At 40.6% G+C, this 19,077-nt stretch overlaps 2 protein-coding genes across 5 annotated transcripts; one reads left to right on the top strand and one right to left on the bottom strand.

The window, feature by feature from the left end:
* Positions 1-250: 250 nt before the first annotated feature.
* Positions 251-12,269, bottom strand: LOC308315371 (putative oxidoreductase YteT). Of its 4 annotated transcripts, none has more exons than XM_080763316.1 (15): positions 12,069-12,178; positions 11,828-11,958; positions 11,563-11,677; positions 8,940-9,024; positions 8,612-8,685; positions 8,438-8,497; positions 6,847-6,954; positions 6,636-6,692; positions 5,528-5,658; positions 4,794-4,848; positions 3,840-3,932; positions 3,529-3,663; positions 3,240-3,341; positions 1,624-1,785; positions 251-1,322 (listed from the first exon to the last, which is right to left on the bottom strand). In XM_080763316.1, the coding sequence occupies exons 3-15, from the start codon at positions 11,653-11,655 to the stop codon at positions 1,176-1,178; spliced, it is 1,302 nt and encodes a 433-aa protein (XP_080619442.1). In that variant the 5' UTR covers positions 11,656-11,677; positions 11,828-11,958; positions 12,069-12,178; the 3' UTR covers positions 251-1,175. The 4 variants fall into 4 exon arrangements, with proteins under 4 accessions (XP_080619442.1, XP_080619441.1, XP_080619443.1 ...); XM_080763315.1 differs by having other exon boundaries at positions 11,841-11,958; XM_080763317.1 differs by lacking the exon at positions 11,828-11,958 and having other exon boundaries at positions 12,134-12,269.
* Positions 12,270-12,795: 526 nt separating this feature from the next.
* taf10 (TAF10 RNA polymerase II, TATA box binding protein (TBP)-associated factor) lies at positions 12,796-18,952 on the top strand. Its single transcript, XM_080763825.1, has 5 exons — positions 12,796-13,308; positions 13,890-14,047; positions 17,724-17,788; positions 18,342-18,456; positions 18,584-18,952. Exons 1-5 carry the CDS (start codon positions 13,176-13,178, stop codon positions 18,671-18,673), a joined length of 561 nt encoding a protein of 186 aa, XP_080619951.1. The 5' UTR covers positions 12,796-13,175; the 3' UTR covers positions 18,674-18,952.
* The last annotated feature ends 125 nt before the right edge of the window (positions 18,953-19,077 follow it).

Raw genomic sequence — 19,077 nt, 5'->3', positions numbered from 1 at the left:
ACATTCTTAACATAATCTTAAATTATTTGTTTGTTTTTGTGTGCGTGTGTGTGTGGTGGCCTGGGGGGGTGTACAGTGTAGTGTGCAATCACTATTTTCAAGAATGCTCTGATGAAGCCGAAGTGCGTAAGTGTTCATTTATTGGTGTGTAAACTTGAGTATTTTTTATATGTATACTGGATTTCTCCACTGAGAAAACCCATTACCTCTATTTCTTATTCACTGTTTTCAAGTTTCATGTCCACAAAACACAATTCCAAATTCTGACAGTGATGACCTTTTTGGTTGAGGCCAGATGAAAGTCTCAGTGCGATTAAGAGACATCACTCTCTCCACCTTCTCTTACAGAGATAATGACCCCTTCTTTTTGTATTTCTGCTTTATTTCTGATAGTCATATAGTGAGAGAGAGACAAGTTGGAAAAATCAGAATAAAAAGAAACAACAAAAATAATAAATATTGACAAGTGAACCAACTCAACCTGAATAATAATAGTTATTAAAGTTATTTCAGATGTTTCTATTGTAGTCTTTGGATCATTCACAAAAATCCTTGCATAGATCATTATAGGCTATATATTATTTGCACCAGGGACCTCGTCTATCAATTATAAATATCCAGTTCTTCAATTTAGGCAATTTTATCCAATAATCAATACTCATTCACTCTTCGAAAAATGTCTGTCAATTATTTTCACTAAATGTTTTCTTTTTTTTGTATGTCTGACACCTTGTGGTCAATATCTGTAATTACAAACACTAGGTGGATAACAAATTTATAACATACAAATTGGTTGGAAACATCTCAGGACCAGTACAAGTTTAATCTATTTAATAAATAGATATTTTCTGTTTTAAAGAGCTGGAGAGACAGGGAGATCCCTGTTACTGAACAAACACTCTATAGCAATGATTACTACCAGAATATAGTGATTTAACCTTTTTAACAAAATACTTTTTGTTTTCACTAAAAAGTACCATTTACCCTACCTTCAAATTATAAAAACAACAAAATGCGCTCTCTCATACACACATACAGTACATTAATTAACATCCCTGAGCAAAATGAGCTAAATCAACAACTTGCTTACACCCATTTATTTTGGATTATTATCTGTTACACCTGTACTGTTATCCAATTATTGTTGTTGGCGGTGCATTCTTTCTTTTAAATTGTCAGTGTTGTTCTGTCATGTCGCTCTGGTCAATGGCTCCACAGTGCACCACCCTGCCCTCCAGTCGAGATTGCTCTGCTTCAAACACCAGTTTGTGACTCAGCAGAGTTTCTTCGGGGCCCGAACGGATCAAGGATGGATCATTTGTCTACGTACGCACGCACGCATTCACGCACGCACGCCACGCACCCCACACACACACACACACACACACACACACACACAGTCACACACACACACACACACACACACACACACACACACACACACACACACACACACACACACACACACACACACACACACACACACACACACAGAGTGTGTTAGTGTGTGTTAGTTGGCAACAGTTTACCTGCACTACTACACCCCATGAATCCTGAATCACATATTATGATTAAGTTGAATGAAGAAATACCACCAAACCCAATATAAGAATTACTTCTCACCGCCACTGCAGAAATGAAGGCATCAATAAGGTGATAGTCAGCACCACCATGCCCGCTCATCCTGGAGTGTGCAGGGGAATTGTTTGGCGCTGTGTGCTTGGTGATTTTCTGGGTCAGGAAGTCAAACACGCGAATCTCATCGCCATCATATGACAGCTCCCCCTAAGACAACCCAGCATTGGTTGGTTATATTCAGATGGTTGTGCAAGCAGCCAGTTGTCTGTTATATAATACTGAGCATCTGAAACAAGTAAACAACTGAGCATATTCACAACGTGGCCATGTTGCTGTTACGTCATAGTATGTGGTGGGGGCCTCCATGACAATGATGCAACAGAAAATGGTTAATGTGTGAATATGATCAACAGATCTCATGTCTTTTTATGTACACAATGTTGAGCCATATTCTAGAAGGTCTGTGAGTCTGTGGCTAATTGTGCAAGCCACCGTGCAGATCAGCGCCAAATTCCTTGTGCATGCTTCCACGTTCTTTTTTTTTTAAATATATAATTTTATATAATGGAAGTCAATGGTGATCGAGCTGAAGCCTTACTCAAATATGGGGATGACCGACTACACAGTACTGACATCATTAATGACGGTCGGACACTTTTGACATTAGACTTGCAATAGCTCCTTTTGGAACCTCATATCTATGCTTTAGCTCTGAGAAGAGCTTCTGTGGCATCTGTATCTCGGTTCTGTTTTTGGAAACTATACTGCGAAAAGAGTTTACTTTTCACCACTATTTTTGGACAGCTCAACCCGTGCAGATACATAAGCCAAATTCCAATACTAATTTCCATATAATGCGTCCTCGACCTCCTCTCCCACCTTGAGCGAGGATGCGAGAATTAGATGTGAGTCCGGAGGAATCGAGCAGATTGGAATTAAATGCCTAATTCCGATACTCAAATCTCTGCCTGCTTGCCTATATCTGTCCTCCAGATCAGATGTCATGTTATATTGGACACTGCACAGGTTAAAGTTCGTCTTCATGGTGCATTCGGCTTGGCCGGGCGCTCCAACAGACACAATTGGCCGTGTTCGTGGGTGGGAAGCCGAATGGGGAGGTCTTATCTTTGTCGCTGCATTGACGATCCCCACAAACGGTTAGGGCGCCTGTTCAGGGGGGAGGACGTAGGGGGGGGGGGGGGGGGGGGTAGCGTGTACCTCCACATGTGGTATGCCCCCCTAGTGAGACCCATCACTGTCAGGTAGAAAGAAGATGGTGGCTTGACGGCCCGGGTATCGGAGGAGACCCGAGGCTATCTTCACCCTCCCATTGACGTATTGTGGGGCTTAGCAGAGATGGAGTACCGGTACTCGTAGAGAGGCTGGGGAATTGGCTTCACTAAATTGGGATTTGTCTTGGAGGGGCATGTTTTGTGCAACAACATAGTCTTTTCATTATTTGTCTGCCCTGAGATCTTTGAAGATTTATATTATTGAAATTACAATAAAAAGATTTTGAAAATAAATATTGGACGCATTTCTCTCCAATACACTTGGAAAAATCACTTCTCACTTCTTCTGCTCTTTGCATCGCCTGCCCCTCGTCATCGTGTTTTGGGCTTGTAACCTTTTTGTTCCGTTGCAGTCAGCAAAAACCTTACCTTACTGCCACTGATGACTGTCTTTCGCTTGCACATCTGCTCAGTAAATGCCACCATGGAAAAGGCAGCTGTGAGGCCTCCTTCAAACTCCATGTTAACAACCTGGACATGTAGAACATAAACGGAAACATGCCTGGTGTCCATACTGATGGATGAGTGCAATACATTACTATGAAACTAATGCTACACAGTGTAAAACAGTAACCAACAAGTTATTAAGTTATATACACACAGCATATACTTATGCATCAATGGACACTTGAATGATTTCCACTTGATATTGTCAGACCTGGTTAGTACAAACATCATTGTCACACTCGTACACACAGCGGCCGTAGGGTCCAATTTTCAGTGCCTCTGTAACTGACTCGATGTCCGGAACTGAGCTGGGACATATAACTGACACTGGCCAACCAACATGACCCTTAAATACACAAACGCACACACACACACACACACACACACACACACACACACACACACACACACACACACACACACACACACACACACACACACACACTTACTTTAGCAAAGTTATATTTTGGCCACCAACTAACTAAATGTAATTGTTGACAATAGAAAGCAAGTGATAATAACCTTTTTTACGCTGTCTAAGTAGATTTTCCGGGCAGAGTATGGACAGTCTCTTTCTACAGCACACTCCAAACAGCGGTCTCCTGCACCTATTGGCTAAGATGAGTGATGTGAAGTTAAGCTATGTGTTTAAATTGCCACATAGCTTCCTTTCAATGCTGCATGGATTGGAACAAACCAGGATAATAAAACAACAAATTCATCGACTTTTACATAAATTATATTATTAGTTTGTACTGAATAACACTAATTATTAATAAGTATTAATCATTCAAGCTTCAAAGTATTGTATATTATTTACATAATGTCCACTAGATGGAACCAGAGGAGCAACAATACTGTAGTTAGTAGATGAACGGAACAGCAGTATACAGTGATTAAACTGGGTTAGGATGTAATCACACCAACTTAGATTCTACCTACAGTATGTGGGCGGATTCTGCCAATGCTTTTCAATGGGAATGGAGTGTTTTTTGGCCATTCACAGATTTCAGCAAAAAAAAAACGTTCCCATTGAAAAACATTGGCAAAATCCGCCCGCATTGGTAGAATTAAACTTCCCTATTAACCATAATTTCAAAACAGAAGGAAAGTATGGACGAGGTAGCTAATTTCTAGGTCATCTCTTGAAGAAGACTCAGTAGTTTCCTGAAAACGGTCTTTGTGACCGATCTGTTGTGACACAGAACAGATCGGTCACACTGTGTGCACAGTGTGCATTAGATTATTTTTATTTTTAAAATAATAACCACCTCCTCCACCTCTTCCTCCAGCGTCAGGATGGCATCAGGTGGTGTGAAGTTAGACCTGCCACTGCCAGTCAGTTAAACAAAAGCAAGCCACAGCCGAGGTTTGCATAAGGCCATCATTTATTAAACTAGATGTAATCATACATCTACTTTGTAATGGAGAGATAATTTATTTCTATGGGGACAGCATGGACAGCCTAGTACTCACCTTGTTTTCTTTTTTGAAGTGACTAAGAGCTCCAAATGACGACACTTTGACACACCTGCCAATAAAAGTGGCATAGTTAATCATTAATCCCAATAAACGCAGAACACGAATGCAACAACAGCCTTATGTCTTCAAAATTGCTTTAGTACTGGACAATATGTTGTTAGCCTCATAGCATAATTTTGGGCCAAATTTATATTTCTACCGATCTACTCTCCTAACACAGTACACTGCTGCTTCATTGTGCCTTATTGCCTTAGCCTATCCTTAGCCTATCAGAGAGCGTGTTTCATTAAAGAAATGACTTGAAACTAATAACTTTACAGTATGTAGTATTTGTGTAACAAATGTCAATATTCCTCTAAATGCCCTCACTTATCAATATCAATGATATTCAATGATACAGTATATAATATCAACGTATTGGTAAATTAAATGTATTATTACCTGGCACTAATTGTATTATCTGTACATAATAGGACGGGACAACAGTTCTGTCTGTTATCTTTTGTTTTCTTTGTTGTTTCTACTGTATGTAATGTTTTGTGTAGTCTTGTTCAGGCCACACAGAGGTCAACCTTCTAACCCTTGTATATTCACAGTTCTTGTAAGGGATTTTGAACAAAGGAACAAACAGTGCTGAGTGACCAGCCACGGTCACATAACAAGTGTTTGGACACCTTATTCTACCATTAACCATGAGCTTGGAGTCGATCATTGACTATGTTGTTTACCTGCGTCCACCAGCCCAGTGGTGTATCAGGTCAATGTCATGGCAGGATTTGGCCAAGAGAGCAAAAGAGCTCTCTGCTTCGTTCCTCCAATTCCCACGAACAAAGGAATGGGCGAAATGGTAGTATCCAACCTGGAGGAGAGAATTATGTTACTGATCAGTTGAAAAGTGAAATATAATAATATTATGGAAACCTCAACAAGGTTGAGAGTAAGATACGGCATTAGTGCAGATACAGCATTAGTGCAGATCCAACCAAAATGATTTAACGTAAACCCTGTACACTCAAGACACTGCCCCTGTTGCCACCCTTAGATCTCCATATATGGAGCTGACCTGTTCTGATATTCCATATGTTGATCTGTCCTCATCAAACCATGTACACTCAAGACACGCTCCATATATGGCCAGACCTCATCAAACACTGCATGTGTACTCAAGACATTGCCCCGCTGCCATCCTTAGATCTCCATATATGGAGCTGACCTATTCTGACATTCCATATGTTGATCAGACCTCACCAAACCCTCCATATATGGCCAGTACATAATTAATTCCATATGTTGCAGCCGTGCATGCAACCTCAGGGCGTCTTACTGGTTATTATTTGGTTATTATTTGTTCTATGGCAGTGTGTAGTATTTCAATGTTATATTGTTTTCTGCATAAAGAACATTTGAGTAGGATAAGTCTGTTAATCAACATCACTCTTTAGGATAGAATTCATTCTTAATTTGGATATAATGGATATTGTTAAGTGTCCTTGCTATTTTTTGTTATTATCAGTGCTGTAGCCTGATCCAACCACCGTGATTTCTGGTATAGAGAGGTGGGTGCCGCAGGGATCAATGCATTAGAATGATAAGATTCACCGATCTGAGCGCCTGCCCCCGCCCCCCTCCCTGGTAGAAAACCGCTGACAACACTGACGTCACCAAATTTGGAGCACTCTGCATTGCAGTTCACTCCCACTTATAATATAATATAAAATTATAATAAAGGTGTTCATATTGCAAGTGCAGATGGTGTTCAGGTCATTGTGTAGTACATTTCGAACCTTCAAATGTACAATATAATGATTTCCTTCATTTCCAATAGTGCCTTCTTACCGGCTCTAGGTGCTGAATATGGATCACATCTCCTATGGCTCCAGCATCTATCAACACCTAAGAGATACTGTAAGTTCACTTTAATTCAATTTTTACAAATTACATTTTATGTAATGATCGTGAAGAAAAACATAATTTAATTTAAAGATGCACTAAAGCTTAAATAATGGATTATGTTTACATGTGATGCCAAGCACATATTGCCACTTACTTTTATCTTGTGGATGGTCGGGTCATATCGGAGCACATGACATACGGTTAGCATCACACCACTCTGAGTGCAAGCCTGCACAATCTCAGTACAATCCTTGGCAGTTGTCTGAAATTATATTAAATATATACTGTGCATGTTTTCCTGACACATTTTTCTAATTTAAACTATTACAGTAGAAGCTTTATACAACTCACATCCCACAGTTGGAAACATTGCAGTTTTAGATATTGAATATTTTATTCACTGGTGTCATACATCGTATGCCATTCATATGCACGTACCATATCTGCTCTGTCTGACTGGGTGAATGGGCTGATTTAGGGTTTAAAATATTAGAAGTTTCTCTGTGATGGACACTACAAGTTAACCATTGATCTCGCCCATGTATTGTTTTACCCGGACCATTGCAAAATGACAACAACGTACATTACCTTTTCCGCAACAGTGTTGTTGTTTAGACTATAGAAAGGAGTGCTCCCTAGCTCTTCAACAGCAAATAAATCAACACAACTCAAAACTAGCAAAATCTCCACCTCTTTTTAACTCCACTCCTGAAGTAGCTTATCTCTCAAGTTCTATTTTATAAACAAAAGAAATGTTTCATGGAGGAAGTTCTTAAATTGAAAATGATATTACATTTACAATCTAGGCTTGTTCTTCATCAGAGAAACTTATAACTGTGAACTAACAACACATCAAAGTGCTGAGTTAGTTAAACTCTGAAGAGTGTATAAATATAACCAAAATGGACTTGACGTGATCTTTGTGATGCCATCGTCTGGCCACGCCCACCATTAATATATTACCTGTCTATGAAGGCATAGATGACAGCATATGATATCATAGATAACTTACTGACCACAGGTCCTGATAGAGATATGCACTCCACTTAGCACAGTATCTCCACCAGGAAGTATGTACATGAACCTTTCTAGTTTAGATTAAGTAGGCCTACAATAAAATCACTACAAGTTAAAGGAGAATTCCATACTAAAAGGCTTTCTTACCTTTCTTTGTAGTTGTTACGTCCCCACCAAAGAGGTCCAGGTGTTATTTTGTGCAAAAGCTCCTTATTGGCTATTTCCCCTACCATAAGCCCTACATGAATTGCATTGAATTGAATGGGAATTGAATGGGGCTATGGGGTGTTGTGCTAATTCGCTTATTTCCATCGCTCAAAATTATAATTTCTTTGTATATATCCTCTCTTCATAATGTAAATAATATCCGGCACACTTTACTACTTCTTTCGATGGAAATAAGCGAATTAGCATAACACCCCATAGCCCCATACAATTCCCATTCAATGCAATGCAATTCATTGAGGGCTTATGGTAGGGAAAATAGCCAATAAGGAGTTTTTGCACAAAAAAACACCTGGACCTCTTTGGTGGGGATGTAACAACTACAAAGAAAGGTAAGAAAGATAAGAAAGCATTCTAGCATGGAATTCTCCTTTAATATCTATCTCAATACAATTGTGAAATGAATGTGGTGAAAAAATAAATTACACCCAAGGAAGAGGTAAAGAAAAGTGTGAAATGTTATGGGTGAAATGATGACTTTAATGCTTAAAAAGAATACTCACTGCCATAGGTTTTTCCAGTAGAATATTGTACCCCTTCTTTGCAAATGCCACTGCAGGCTCCTGGGAAAGAATAGTTAGATTAATATTGGTCTGTAGATAAACTATACAACAATGATAATTATTTGAAATTAAGAATTGAGGATGCAGATTAAATCATTTTGTGGTGATTATTACCTTGTGGAGACGGTCAGGAGTGCAAATCAACACAGCATCTGCAAACTTTTCCCTCTCTACTAAACAGTGCCAATCTAATTAAGAAAAAATATATTGGGAATTAAATAGGAAATGGAAAATAATTGAAGCATTTCATTTCAAAATTGAATATCCACCATTGAAACAAAAGTAGCTCCTGCTCTTGTACAATAGGCTAAATGTAAAACCCCCATATTAAAACTAATCCTATCTCGTAAAAGACTGAAAGTAGTCTACTCTAAACTAATAGTAAATATGGATACATATTTAACACTGACCATGAGGCAACCATTCATCTTAAAAAGCCCACCTTCAAATATATTGTCATCTGCTATTCTGTGCAGCTGCTTAAGTTGATTACGAGCAAACTCCCTGGGGTCAGCAACTCCAACAACCTGAAATGAGCACGAAAATGAATGTACAAGAGCTAAAAACGCGGCTAAGAAAATGGCTTGGAAAATTCAACATGAAATCAGTGTTATAGGGCAAACACTGTTGTACAATGTTTCACTCTCAGCGTAATAGTTCGGGAACCGAAGGGTGATTTTTGGCTGAACGTGGTTTCGTCAGATAAAGTTTTTTTGTCAACTGATTCTTGTAGCTTGGAGTCACCTCTTAATAATTCAAGAGGGTGCCCAGTGATATCCCTTGGGCACCCTTTAGCCCCTTAATGCCCGAAACACAAAAGAATCCATCCAAAATAGAGTTTAATGGTATTTCATGCAAAATACTTGGTCTAAATGCATCAACTTTGATTTATACAGTGTTTATGAATGTGGATATGCAATCCACATTGTATAAATGTTTAACATTTATGATGAATGCATTATTTATTAATGCATATTATTAACCCCTTCATGCCTGAAAACCCCAACATGCCATAAAATATATCTTTTGAGAATGAGATTGTATGCACAATAATCAAGTCAAATGTATCAAATCTGCTTTCTACCATCTGTATTAGTGAAACTGTAGCATATTTCTTTTCAGGTGGTTGCATATTAACCCTTTCAGATCATCTATCTTGAGCATCTTGCACCAAACATTTCTCCCAAAAATAGGATTATGAGATTTCATTACTTTCTCCCAGATGTATGTGCAGGATATCACACCAGTTGTCAATGTAGGCACAATCTTGCAAGATTTTAAAAAGACCTGGTTAAAGGTATTTTACAAGACCATCCCATCTAAAGTGAAGATGGTGGCAACAACAGCCAAATCCAATTCAAATGATACACTCCAAAGTGTATGACCTAAATTATATATATTCAATGGTCTTCATACTCCTGTGTAGTGACTGTGATGTTCATGTGGAGGACGCCCTTGCCTATGAGCTGGCACCAGTCTTAACTGCCATGTTCACAGAGGATGGAATGCAAATGTATACCTTTATTGAAAGGATAAGCCCCTTGAGATGCATCATCTCATTTTAGAGGGGGTCCTCAACACAGATGAACAGTAATAATAACTTTGTTTGTTGTAGAAAGTTTTTTTTTTTTAAGATTAGAAGCATGAGCACGGTGTTAGAAGATGAGTGGAAATCGATTCTTTAAATACATTGAAAGAAGTGATTGATCCACGTCCATGCTGCTGATGCAGATGTCACTGTCATTGATGGATCAGACCTTTGGACCATTCAGCTGATGTCAACCAATACCTGTCTGACAGTGATGTCTACGTCTACCTAATCTTCGAGATATATGTCTACTGTGATTACAATATCAGGTCAGTCAGCACTCAGCAGAGATGCCAGGGAGACGGGGGTCAGCTAGAAATACCATGTCCTATCATGATATATCTCCTGTAGCTACAAACAGCCGCCTTTTGAGGTCTGATTTCCACACTCCACACTCATCTTGCGCTATAGGCAATGGCATTCCAGCAAGTGCCATCTGGACCTTCAGGTCCTGTTCCGTTAAGGAAACTATGGAGGAAACTAGACTACTAGTCCGGGAGAAAAGAATGGGAAAGGTCATGCATGTACTTCAAACCAGCTGATTCATTGAGAATGTATAGATCCCCCACTTTTAAACATCTTTGTGGCAAAATGTTGATGGGCATACGATCTTACACCAGCATGAGACCGAGAGCAGTAGTTTGGATGTAAAAAGACAGATCTATCAGGCCACTGAGCCCTACCAATCTACCTAAAGACCAGCAGTAATAAGTGTAATAAAGTAATAAGTGATCAAGTTAATTCATAGGAAAGGAGGTGTGGTAGACACTTCCAAATAAGCATTTATTTTGGAATGCAAATGTGTAGCTTTAGCATTGATTATTGTAGGCCTATTTTATGGGCTTTTGCTGTGTTAAGCATGACGGGGTTAATATCTAAATATATCATGGATAAACACTCTACACGCATGTAGAAAGCAAATTTGATGCATTTAGACCAAGTAATTCGCATGAAATACCATAAAACTTTATTTTCAGGGATTTGTTAGTATTTCAGGCATTAAGGGGTTAATAACTACATTTGCCCAAGGGATATCACTGGGCACCCTCTTGAATTCATGAGTGGTGACCCCAAGCTACAAGAATCAGTTGAGAAAGAAACTTTATCTAACGAAACCACGTTCAGCCCCACGGCTCCCGGACTATAAGCTTTAGTAACCATATCATTCAACTTCTAACTGGAGAAATACTGAAATAGAAATATACAGTTTGTCAAATATTCATCATGTTTCTATAGCTTGGAATCCCCATTGATAATGTCATTGTGTGAGGACTAATATTATAATGAAATGGGTGAAGTGCTCCACTACACCCAAATGTTGTTGCTGGACTGCCATTGCAAGTTTTCTCTGATTATCTCAGTTGTTTTTAAAGAAAGTCATGTGAAGGATTCCCGAAAATTCTGTTTTCCCATTCTCATGCAACATATTGTATGATATCATGTGATATGTGATGTTATTGTAATATTGTATCCTAACCTTCATTCGTTGAGGGTGGATGGATGCAAAATGTGAGTAGATCTCTCCACGACTGCCAGCTCCCACCACAATGACATCGACAGGGGACGGCATGGTTAACGTTGTACCACGAGAACTATATGATGACACAAAACCAGGCTTGATAAAACATGGGTTGAGTATTGGTATACAATCATTCAAATTCCTCAAAAGCAACATTTTTCTCTACCTGTCCAATTTAATCAAATTCAAGCAAACAAAATAGCAAAACGTGCTGTAGGCCTACTGTTATTATAAACTATATATTTGAAGATCTTGTCCTCCATTTTCATGTTTTTCTTTTTCATACTGGCCACTGGACTGGGGGTGTCAATCACCTTTCAAGAGCCGGTACACCGATTTTGTTGTAATAACGTTCTATAAACAGAAGAGAAAGAATACGAATCCCGCCGCCAACGACTCGTTTATTTTGTTCTTTTAAACGATAATATAAAGTCAACTAAGTAGGCATATGTTCAAATTAGTACCTGCAGTTTTGTCCCATAAGAGTATCCCAAAATCCCACTCACTCGGATATGTTGTCAGTGCTCACCTGACAGTCAGCAGCAACCAGACAGTCCCCTAAGGACAGTCCAGATGGTCCAGACTTCCTTGAGTTTGAGTCGAGCATAATGGTCGATGGCAAACCAACATCATAGGAGCACATCGCCATCTACCGTTTCTTTTGCGCAAATGTTCCCTTTTTTGCCCATGATTTATTAACAGTTTGCAGAATTACAGTACATTTCAAGTACAACTCAATACAAAAACTGTTAACTGTGAGTGGACGACACCATAAAGCATAATACATAATAATACAATCAATACTTTATTTCTATGAAACGAGATGCAAATTCGGGACCTTTTACGCAGAGCCTCAGTTATGGTTTCGATGGTCGCTGATGGGACGCTTGTTTTACAGCGCCGGCTACTACTAGTAGGGCGGTGTGTGGGCGCATGCTTTCCGACATAGCCCGCCCCGAACGACAACGTAGTGAACGTACCTCGGCTCAAACCCTATCCTAACCTATAACCATAACCGCAAGCACGGAGCAGCACACTGCGCATCCCTCACCAACCTTAATCCGGTCGTTTTAACGGAAAACGGACCCCTCGGCCCTCACCAACCATCCGTTCGTTTTAACGGACCCATCCGGTCGCCTGTAAAACAAGCGCCCCCTCACGGCCCTCAGTGACCATCGACTCCCAGGCTCTGCGAAAAAGGTCATCCCTTCGGCTACACCCCCCGTGGTTGGGTGACTTGGGTCACATGACGACACCATGAGCACTGCAGCAGTAGCTAGCAGTAGCACTGCAGCAGACTGAGCAGAGCAGAGTGCAGACTAGAGTATGGACCCTTACTGCAAACATTAGCTAAACACGCTACTGGTTGTATATTTACTATTTAAAGTTACGCCGACGCCGACACATTTGTTTCAGAAGGTTGGCACAACATATTGTTATTTATTGTTTTCACTCAAAACAAGTAACGTGTAAACTAGCCTCTTAATATTTCTCTGTGCTAGCCTGTTCGCTGGCGCGCTAGCTAACGCATAGCTAAAGCCCAAGGAAGGAAAACAAGCTGGTTTGTGGCGATGAACAACAACATGGATAATCAGTCTGTGACCACAGGAGCCACCCTGACCACCTCTTCAACGTCCAGCAACTGTATCGCAAACAATAGCACGACGGCCAATGTCAGCAGTATCCCTGCGGTCACGACAAATGGTATGTACCGAGCTACCGACATGACTTACTGCATAAGTTAAGTTACTGTTAGTTAACGTTAGCCGTACATGGAAAATAGTCTTCTTTTTTAGTGGATCGATTCGTAGAACGAACATAATGGGCCAACATGCACCCTGTTAACTTTTATCCGTTTGCAGGATGTTCATCCTTTACTGTAACGTGGCTTTTTAATGCATTCTATGTTTGTTTACAAGCCTTAACTACCAACACACCACAGTAGCCCAATATTTAGACTCTCGTAGAGTTATTTTCTAAATTTAAACTCCAGATTAAAAAGACTGTTCGTTTTTAGTTGTGGATCGTAGCTTTAAGGATTTTATATATATATATATATATATATATATATATATATATATATATATATATTTGACTACTTATATATATATATAGGGGTAAACTCTGAGTATTATCTTCACCATGGAAAATGCTTTTGTATGTAACGTCAGGACAAACTTTATGAAATGCATAGCCTAAAGTCATATTATTTTATAGTTTAGGTATTTCAGCCAGTTTGCAAATGTTTTTCTGATTTCTCTCTTCATTTCATTCTCCTGTTACAGCCTCAACCTCTGCTGCCATAGCGACCCCTTCAACAGACACATCTGTATCCAATGGCGTGTATGTTCCTGGTGGCATCGCAAATGGAGATGTTAAACCAGTTGTCACCACAACACCCCTTGCTGATTTTCTCATGCAGCTGGAAGATTACACTCCCACAGTAAGTGTTGTTATATCTGTCATCTCATTCAAAATTAACTGTCAAAGATTAATGGCCATCATTAAATGTTCCCGCAGACTGCACAATATTTGCCATCATACCTTATACACTGAGAAGGGGGAAAATATACATTCATGATTATCCAACCATGTCACACTGTGATTTGAATCAACTTGACAGATTGTGCACAAAGACTATGCCCTACATAGGGGGCACGGTGGCACAGTTGGTAGTGCTGTGACTGCTGTCGCCTCACAGCTAGAAGGTCCTGGGTTCGATTCCCGCTCGGGACGCTGTGGGTGCTGGCGGTGTGTTTCCTCCTCCGCGTCATCAGTGCCCATACCCGAAGGCGGGGTTGGTGAAAGGGCCTTTCTGTGTGGAGTTTGCATGTTCTCCCCGTGTCCCCTAGGGTAGGTACCCTCACAAAAAACATGCAGTAATCCTGGTCACTAAACTGCCTCCCCCTGGCCAGCCGGGGCGCCTGATGGAGGGGAAAGGAACTGGTTGGAATAACGTGTTCCTTCCACGCGCTACGTCCAACCAGGGAAACTCCCCCCCGTCAGGTGTAAAGGAGCAACTTGGACACTCGGGCATGAAGGAAGCATGAGTTCAAGTCTGTTGCTCTCCCCTTGTCCCCTATATGGGGACTAGGTTGGTGGAGGGTGTGTAGAGCCCAGGATCACATTAGATGATTGAAAAATGGGTTACAAAATCTTGGGATTTAAAAAAAAATGACTATGACCTACATTAGTAATAGTAGATATATGCTAAGTCAGTGTTTTGCCTCCAAAAATAAAACTACTCAAGAAAAGGAAAGAGAGAATTTGCTCCCGATGTTGATATGGCAAAAGAGGACATGGGTAAAAGATTTTCCATAGGAAGGGATATTTCCAGCCATTTTTCACCAAACTTAATGCAAGACTAACAAATAGTAACTGATTCTCTGAACTCATAAAACTTGTAATTTTTCCAGTAAGTTCACAGATTCTGTTAATATAAACACTGACCTTTTAATGTGGAAGCTGTTATATAATGGTCTTGCGTTATTATCATAACACCAGTTCCACTAAATTAGTATGGCCCAAACATTCCAACAATGGCAAAACTCCATGGGAGCCTACGATGCTGTGTAGACGGCAGTCCCTATCACACTGAGCAACACAAGATGCTTATGCTTGCAATCTGAGTTCATTGGTTCCCAAACTCTTTATGACAGGGCACACTAGGATATACAGTGCATCCGGAAAGTATTCACACCCCTTCACTTTTACCACATTTTGTTTTGTTACAGCCTCATTTCAAAATGGATTAAATTTGTTTTTTCCTCATCAATCTACACACAATACCCATAATGATGAAGTGAAAAAAGTTTTTTCAAATATTTTGTTAATTTATAAAAAAAATAAGAAGCTGGAAAAACGCATGTACAGAAGTATTCACACTCTTGACTTAGTACTAAGTTGAGGCACCTTTGGCAGCAATTACAGCCTTAAGACTTTTTGGGAATGATCCTAAATTCAAGTGTGCCAAGCTTGGCACACTTGAATTTGGGGTATTTTACCCCTTTTTCTCTGCAGATCCTCTCCAGCTCTGTCAGGTTAGACGGGGAGCGTCGCTGCACAGCTATTTTCAGGTCCTTTCCAGAGATGGGTTCAAGTCTGGGCTCTGGCTGAGCCACTCAAGGACTTTCACAGAGTTGTCCTTAAACCAATCCTTCGTTATCTTAGCTGTGTGCTTGGGGTCGTTGTCCTGTTGGAAGGTGAATTGTTGACCAAGTCGGAGTTCCTGAGCGCTCTGGAGCAGGTTTTCATCCAGGATGTCTCTGTACACTGCTCCATTCATCTTTCCCTCTATCATGACAAGTCTCCCAGTTCCTGCTGTTGAAAAACATCCCCACAGCATGATGCTGCCACCACCATGCTTCACCGTAGGGATGGTATTTGCCAGGTGATGAGCAGTGCCTTGTTTCCTCCAGATGTAACGCTTGGCATTCAGGCCAAAAAGCTCTATTTTGGTTTCATCAGACCAGAGAATCTTGTTAATAATGGTCTGAGAGTCGTTTAGGTGCCTTTTGGCAAACTCCAAGCGCGCTGTGACACCCGGCTGTCATGTGCCTTTTATTGAGGAGAGGCTTTGGTCTGGAGGAAACCAGGCACCGCTCATCACCTGGCAAATACCATCCCTACGGTGAAGCATGGTGGTGGCAGCATCATGCTGTGGGGATGTTTTTCAACGGCAGGAACTGGGAGACTTGTCAGGATATAGGGAAAGATGAATGAAACAGTGTACAGACATCCTGGATGAAAACCTGCTCCAGAGCGCTCAGGACCTCCGACTTGGTCAACGATTCGGGTGCAGGTCTTTTTTACGACAGCATATTGATCCGAAACCTCAATCCTAACCTAACCCTAACCGCAAGCACGGGAGCAGCGCATGTCGGACCATCGCTTTTTCGCATCGCAGCGAATGTCCCCCCGCTGCGGATTTTTCATGTGAAGGCTTCTGAATGTGTGAACTATAAGTACCTATAAATACCGCTGCGAATTCTCCTGTGCCGCGGAAGCCGTTAAGTATTTTTTATCTATGTTTGATTAAAAATGTCGCTTCTTCCTACCTTGTTTATTGACACCTCATTGTACCGCCTATCTGGCTAGCTAGTGGCGCTATAGCTATGACGGAGCAGATCAGAGGCAGGGACGTAGCCCGCAAAGCCAACCGCATATCGGGAGGCGGTACAATAAAACGGTAAATAAACAAGAAGAATCAAAGCGACATTTTTAATCAAACATGGATTAAAAATACTTAACGGCTTCCGCGACACACGAGATATTCTCAGAGGTATGTATAGGTACTTATAGTTCGCACATTCAGAAGCCATCACAAAAAAGAAAATCGTCAGAGTCCGCAGATCGACTAAATGCCGAGTTTGTTTATGTCCGCATTCCAACAATCGCATTAGAAAATGTTGTAATGTCCAGGAACCCTACGCAAAGCTAAGTCCAATCATAAAAGCTTTCGGAGGGTTCCGAGAGGGGCTATGAAAGTCCTTGAGTGGCCCAGCCAGAGCCCAGACTTGAACCCCATTGAGCATCTCTGGAAGGATCTGAAAATAGCTGTGCAGCGACGCTCCCCGTCTAACCTGACAGAGCTTGAGAGGATCTGCAGAGAAAAAGGGGGAAAATACCCCAAATTCAAGTGTGCCTGCCAAGCTTGTAGGATCATTCCCAAAAAGTCTTAAGGCTGTAATTGCTGCCAAAGGTGCCTCAACTTAGTACTAAGTCAAGAGTGTGAATACTTATGTACATGTGTTTTTCCAGCTTCTTATTTTTATTTTATAAATTAACAAAATTTGAGAACTTTTTTCACTTCATCATTATGGGGTATTGTGTGTAGATTGATGAGGAAAAAAACCGAATTTAATCCATTTTGAAATGAGGCTGTAACAAAACAAAATGTGGTAAAAGTGAAGGGGTGTGAATATTTTCCGGATGCACTGTATATATATATATATATCACCTCAGGTGGTTTGTGATTTACCTAACCTAACACTTGATTTACAGGCCACTTCACCAATATCAAGCCACAATAGCAGTTAAACTAGGACTAATTTGACTTGATTCTTTTTTTTCCGAATCTTGCATAATTATAAAAGTTGATTTGCTTTTTTGTTCTTCAGATCCCTGATGCAGTGACGGGCTACTACCTCAACCGGGCTGGCTTTGAGGCGGCTGACCCGAGAATGTAAGTGCAAATTAAAGTGGCCTCATTCAGTGAGTGCGGTCAGCTGTTCCAGTGTGTGCATGCCTGAGGCCAATTAAGCAATATTACACAAGAGGGTGTGCTTTATCATCATTAATGCATGCCTGTGTGGTGCGGGCAAGTTCCGAAAGGTATCGTAGAAGTTCTGCGATGCCGTAGGAACTCAGACTATTGAAAATCAATGTTGTCTCACTCCTAGTAGTGTGTTTTTAGAGGCATGAGGGGCCGCAGACAGCTGTCTCCTCGGTATCTTCTGTGTTTTCCAAGCTCGCAATTCATTTTCGATGGGAGTCACATGGTTTGATAAGACAACCTTGTTCCATGGGGGGGGAGGGCAGAAGACAGCCAGGGAGCAAGCTTGCTAGGAACATTGTAGTTAATATGCTATTGTGTGTTTGTGTGCGTTTACACATGTTGAGAATCAGTGGCCTACTGCATCCAAATATTTCTATTGTTTAATGGCAGCCAGGTGATTTTGTTTTCAGCAGAGGGCAGCAAAGCAACAAATCTAATTACATGCGTTTTATGTTTGTAGAATCCGTCTGATCTCCCTCGCCTCTCAGAAGTTCATTTCAGACATTGCCAACGACGCACTGCAGTATTGTAAAATGAAGGGTACTGCCTCAGGTAGCTCTAGGAGCAAGACAAAGGTATGTATTTATACGTAGGTATTTCATAAGCTGTTTGATGATAATGTGCCGTGTTTGCAGAGGACTGGTTAAATGAGAGCGAGAAGTTTAAGCATTCCCATCTTATTGTGTTGTCTCTAAACTACAGGATAAGAAGTACACCTTGACCATGGAGGATCTACAACCCGCCCTTGCAGAATACGGTGTCAATGTGAAGAAACCTTATTACTTCACATAGCCATGTATTGTCCAAGAAGTTTTTTCAGCTTCTCTTATTTCTATGTCCTTTGTGACCCAGTAGAGCTTGTTGACACCTTTTGCAAGAACATTTTCCAGCATGGTGCTTTAGTACAGCCTTTGATGAGTGCTCACAGTCATTTTGCCTTTTTTTTTGTAGAACTTAATTTGCATTGTGTGGTTTGTGTAATTACATTGTTTATTGTGAAGAATAAATCCTTAAAGTAAAGCCTGAATATGTTTGTCCATTTTCATAAAAAAATTGTTTTGTGGATGGTGAGGTGACTGATGGCTCTGAAGCAATGTTTCTCAATGTGGGGCCACTTTTAAACAAGTTCTAATAATGTGGAACAGTGGAGTGGAATAGTTTGCAAATATGGGAAGGTTTGAGAACCACTATTTTCG

This window comes from Protomyctophum bolini, assembly GCF_963924005.1.
Source record: "Protomyctophum bolini genome assembly, chromosome: 5".
Taxonomy (NCBI): domain Eukaryota; kingdom Metazoa; phylum Chordata; class Actinopteri; order Myctophiformes; family Myctophidae; genus Protomyctophum; species Protomyctophum bolini.
Note: the sequence above shows the minus strand (reverse complement) of the source record. Positions and strands in the feature narration are given on the sequence as shown.

Excerpts from the sequence above, each read along its gene's own strand:
- LOC308315371 (XM_080763314.1), bottom strand. Across the intron at positions 3,933-4,793 it reads ACTTCAAAAAAGAAAACAAG|CCAATAGGTGCAGGAGACCG; the intron begins GTGAGTACTAGG and ends CACTCATCTTAG. Across the intron at positions 1,786-3,239 it reads CAGTCATCAGTGGCAGTAAG|GGGGAGCTGTCATATGATGG; the intron begins GTAAGGTTTTTG and ends GGGTTGTCTTAG.
- taf10 (XM_080763825.1), top strand. The coding sequence starts at position 13,176 with ATGAACAACAACATGGATAATCAGTCTGTGACCACAGGAGCCACCCTG. Across the intron at positions 13,309-13,889 it reads CCCTGCGGTCACGACAAATG|CCTCAACCTCTGCTGCCATA; the intron begins GTATGTACCGAG and ends CTCCTGTTACAG. Across the intron at positions 14,048-17,723 it reads TGGAAGATTACACTCCCACA|ATCCCTGATGCAGTGACGGG; the intron begins GTAAGTGTTGTT and ends TTTGTTCTTCAG.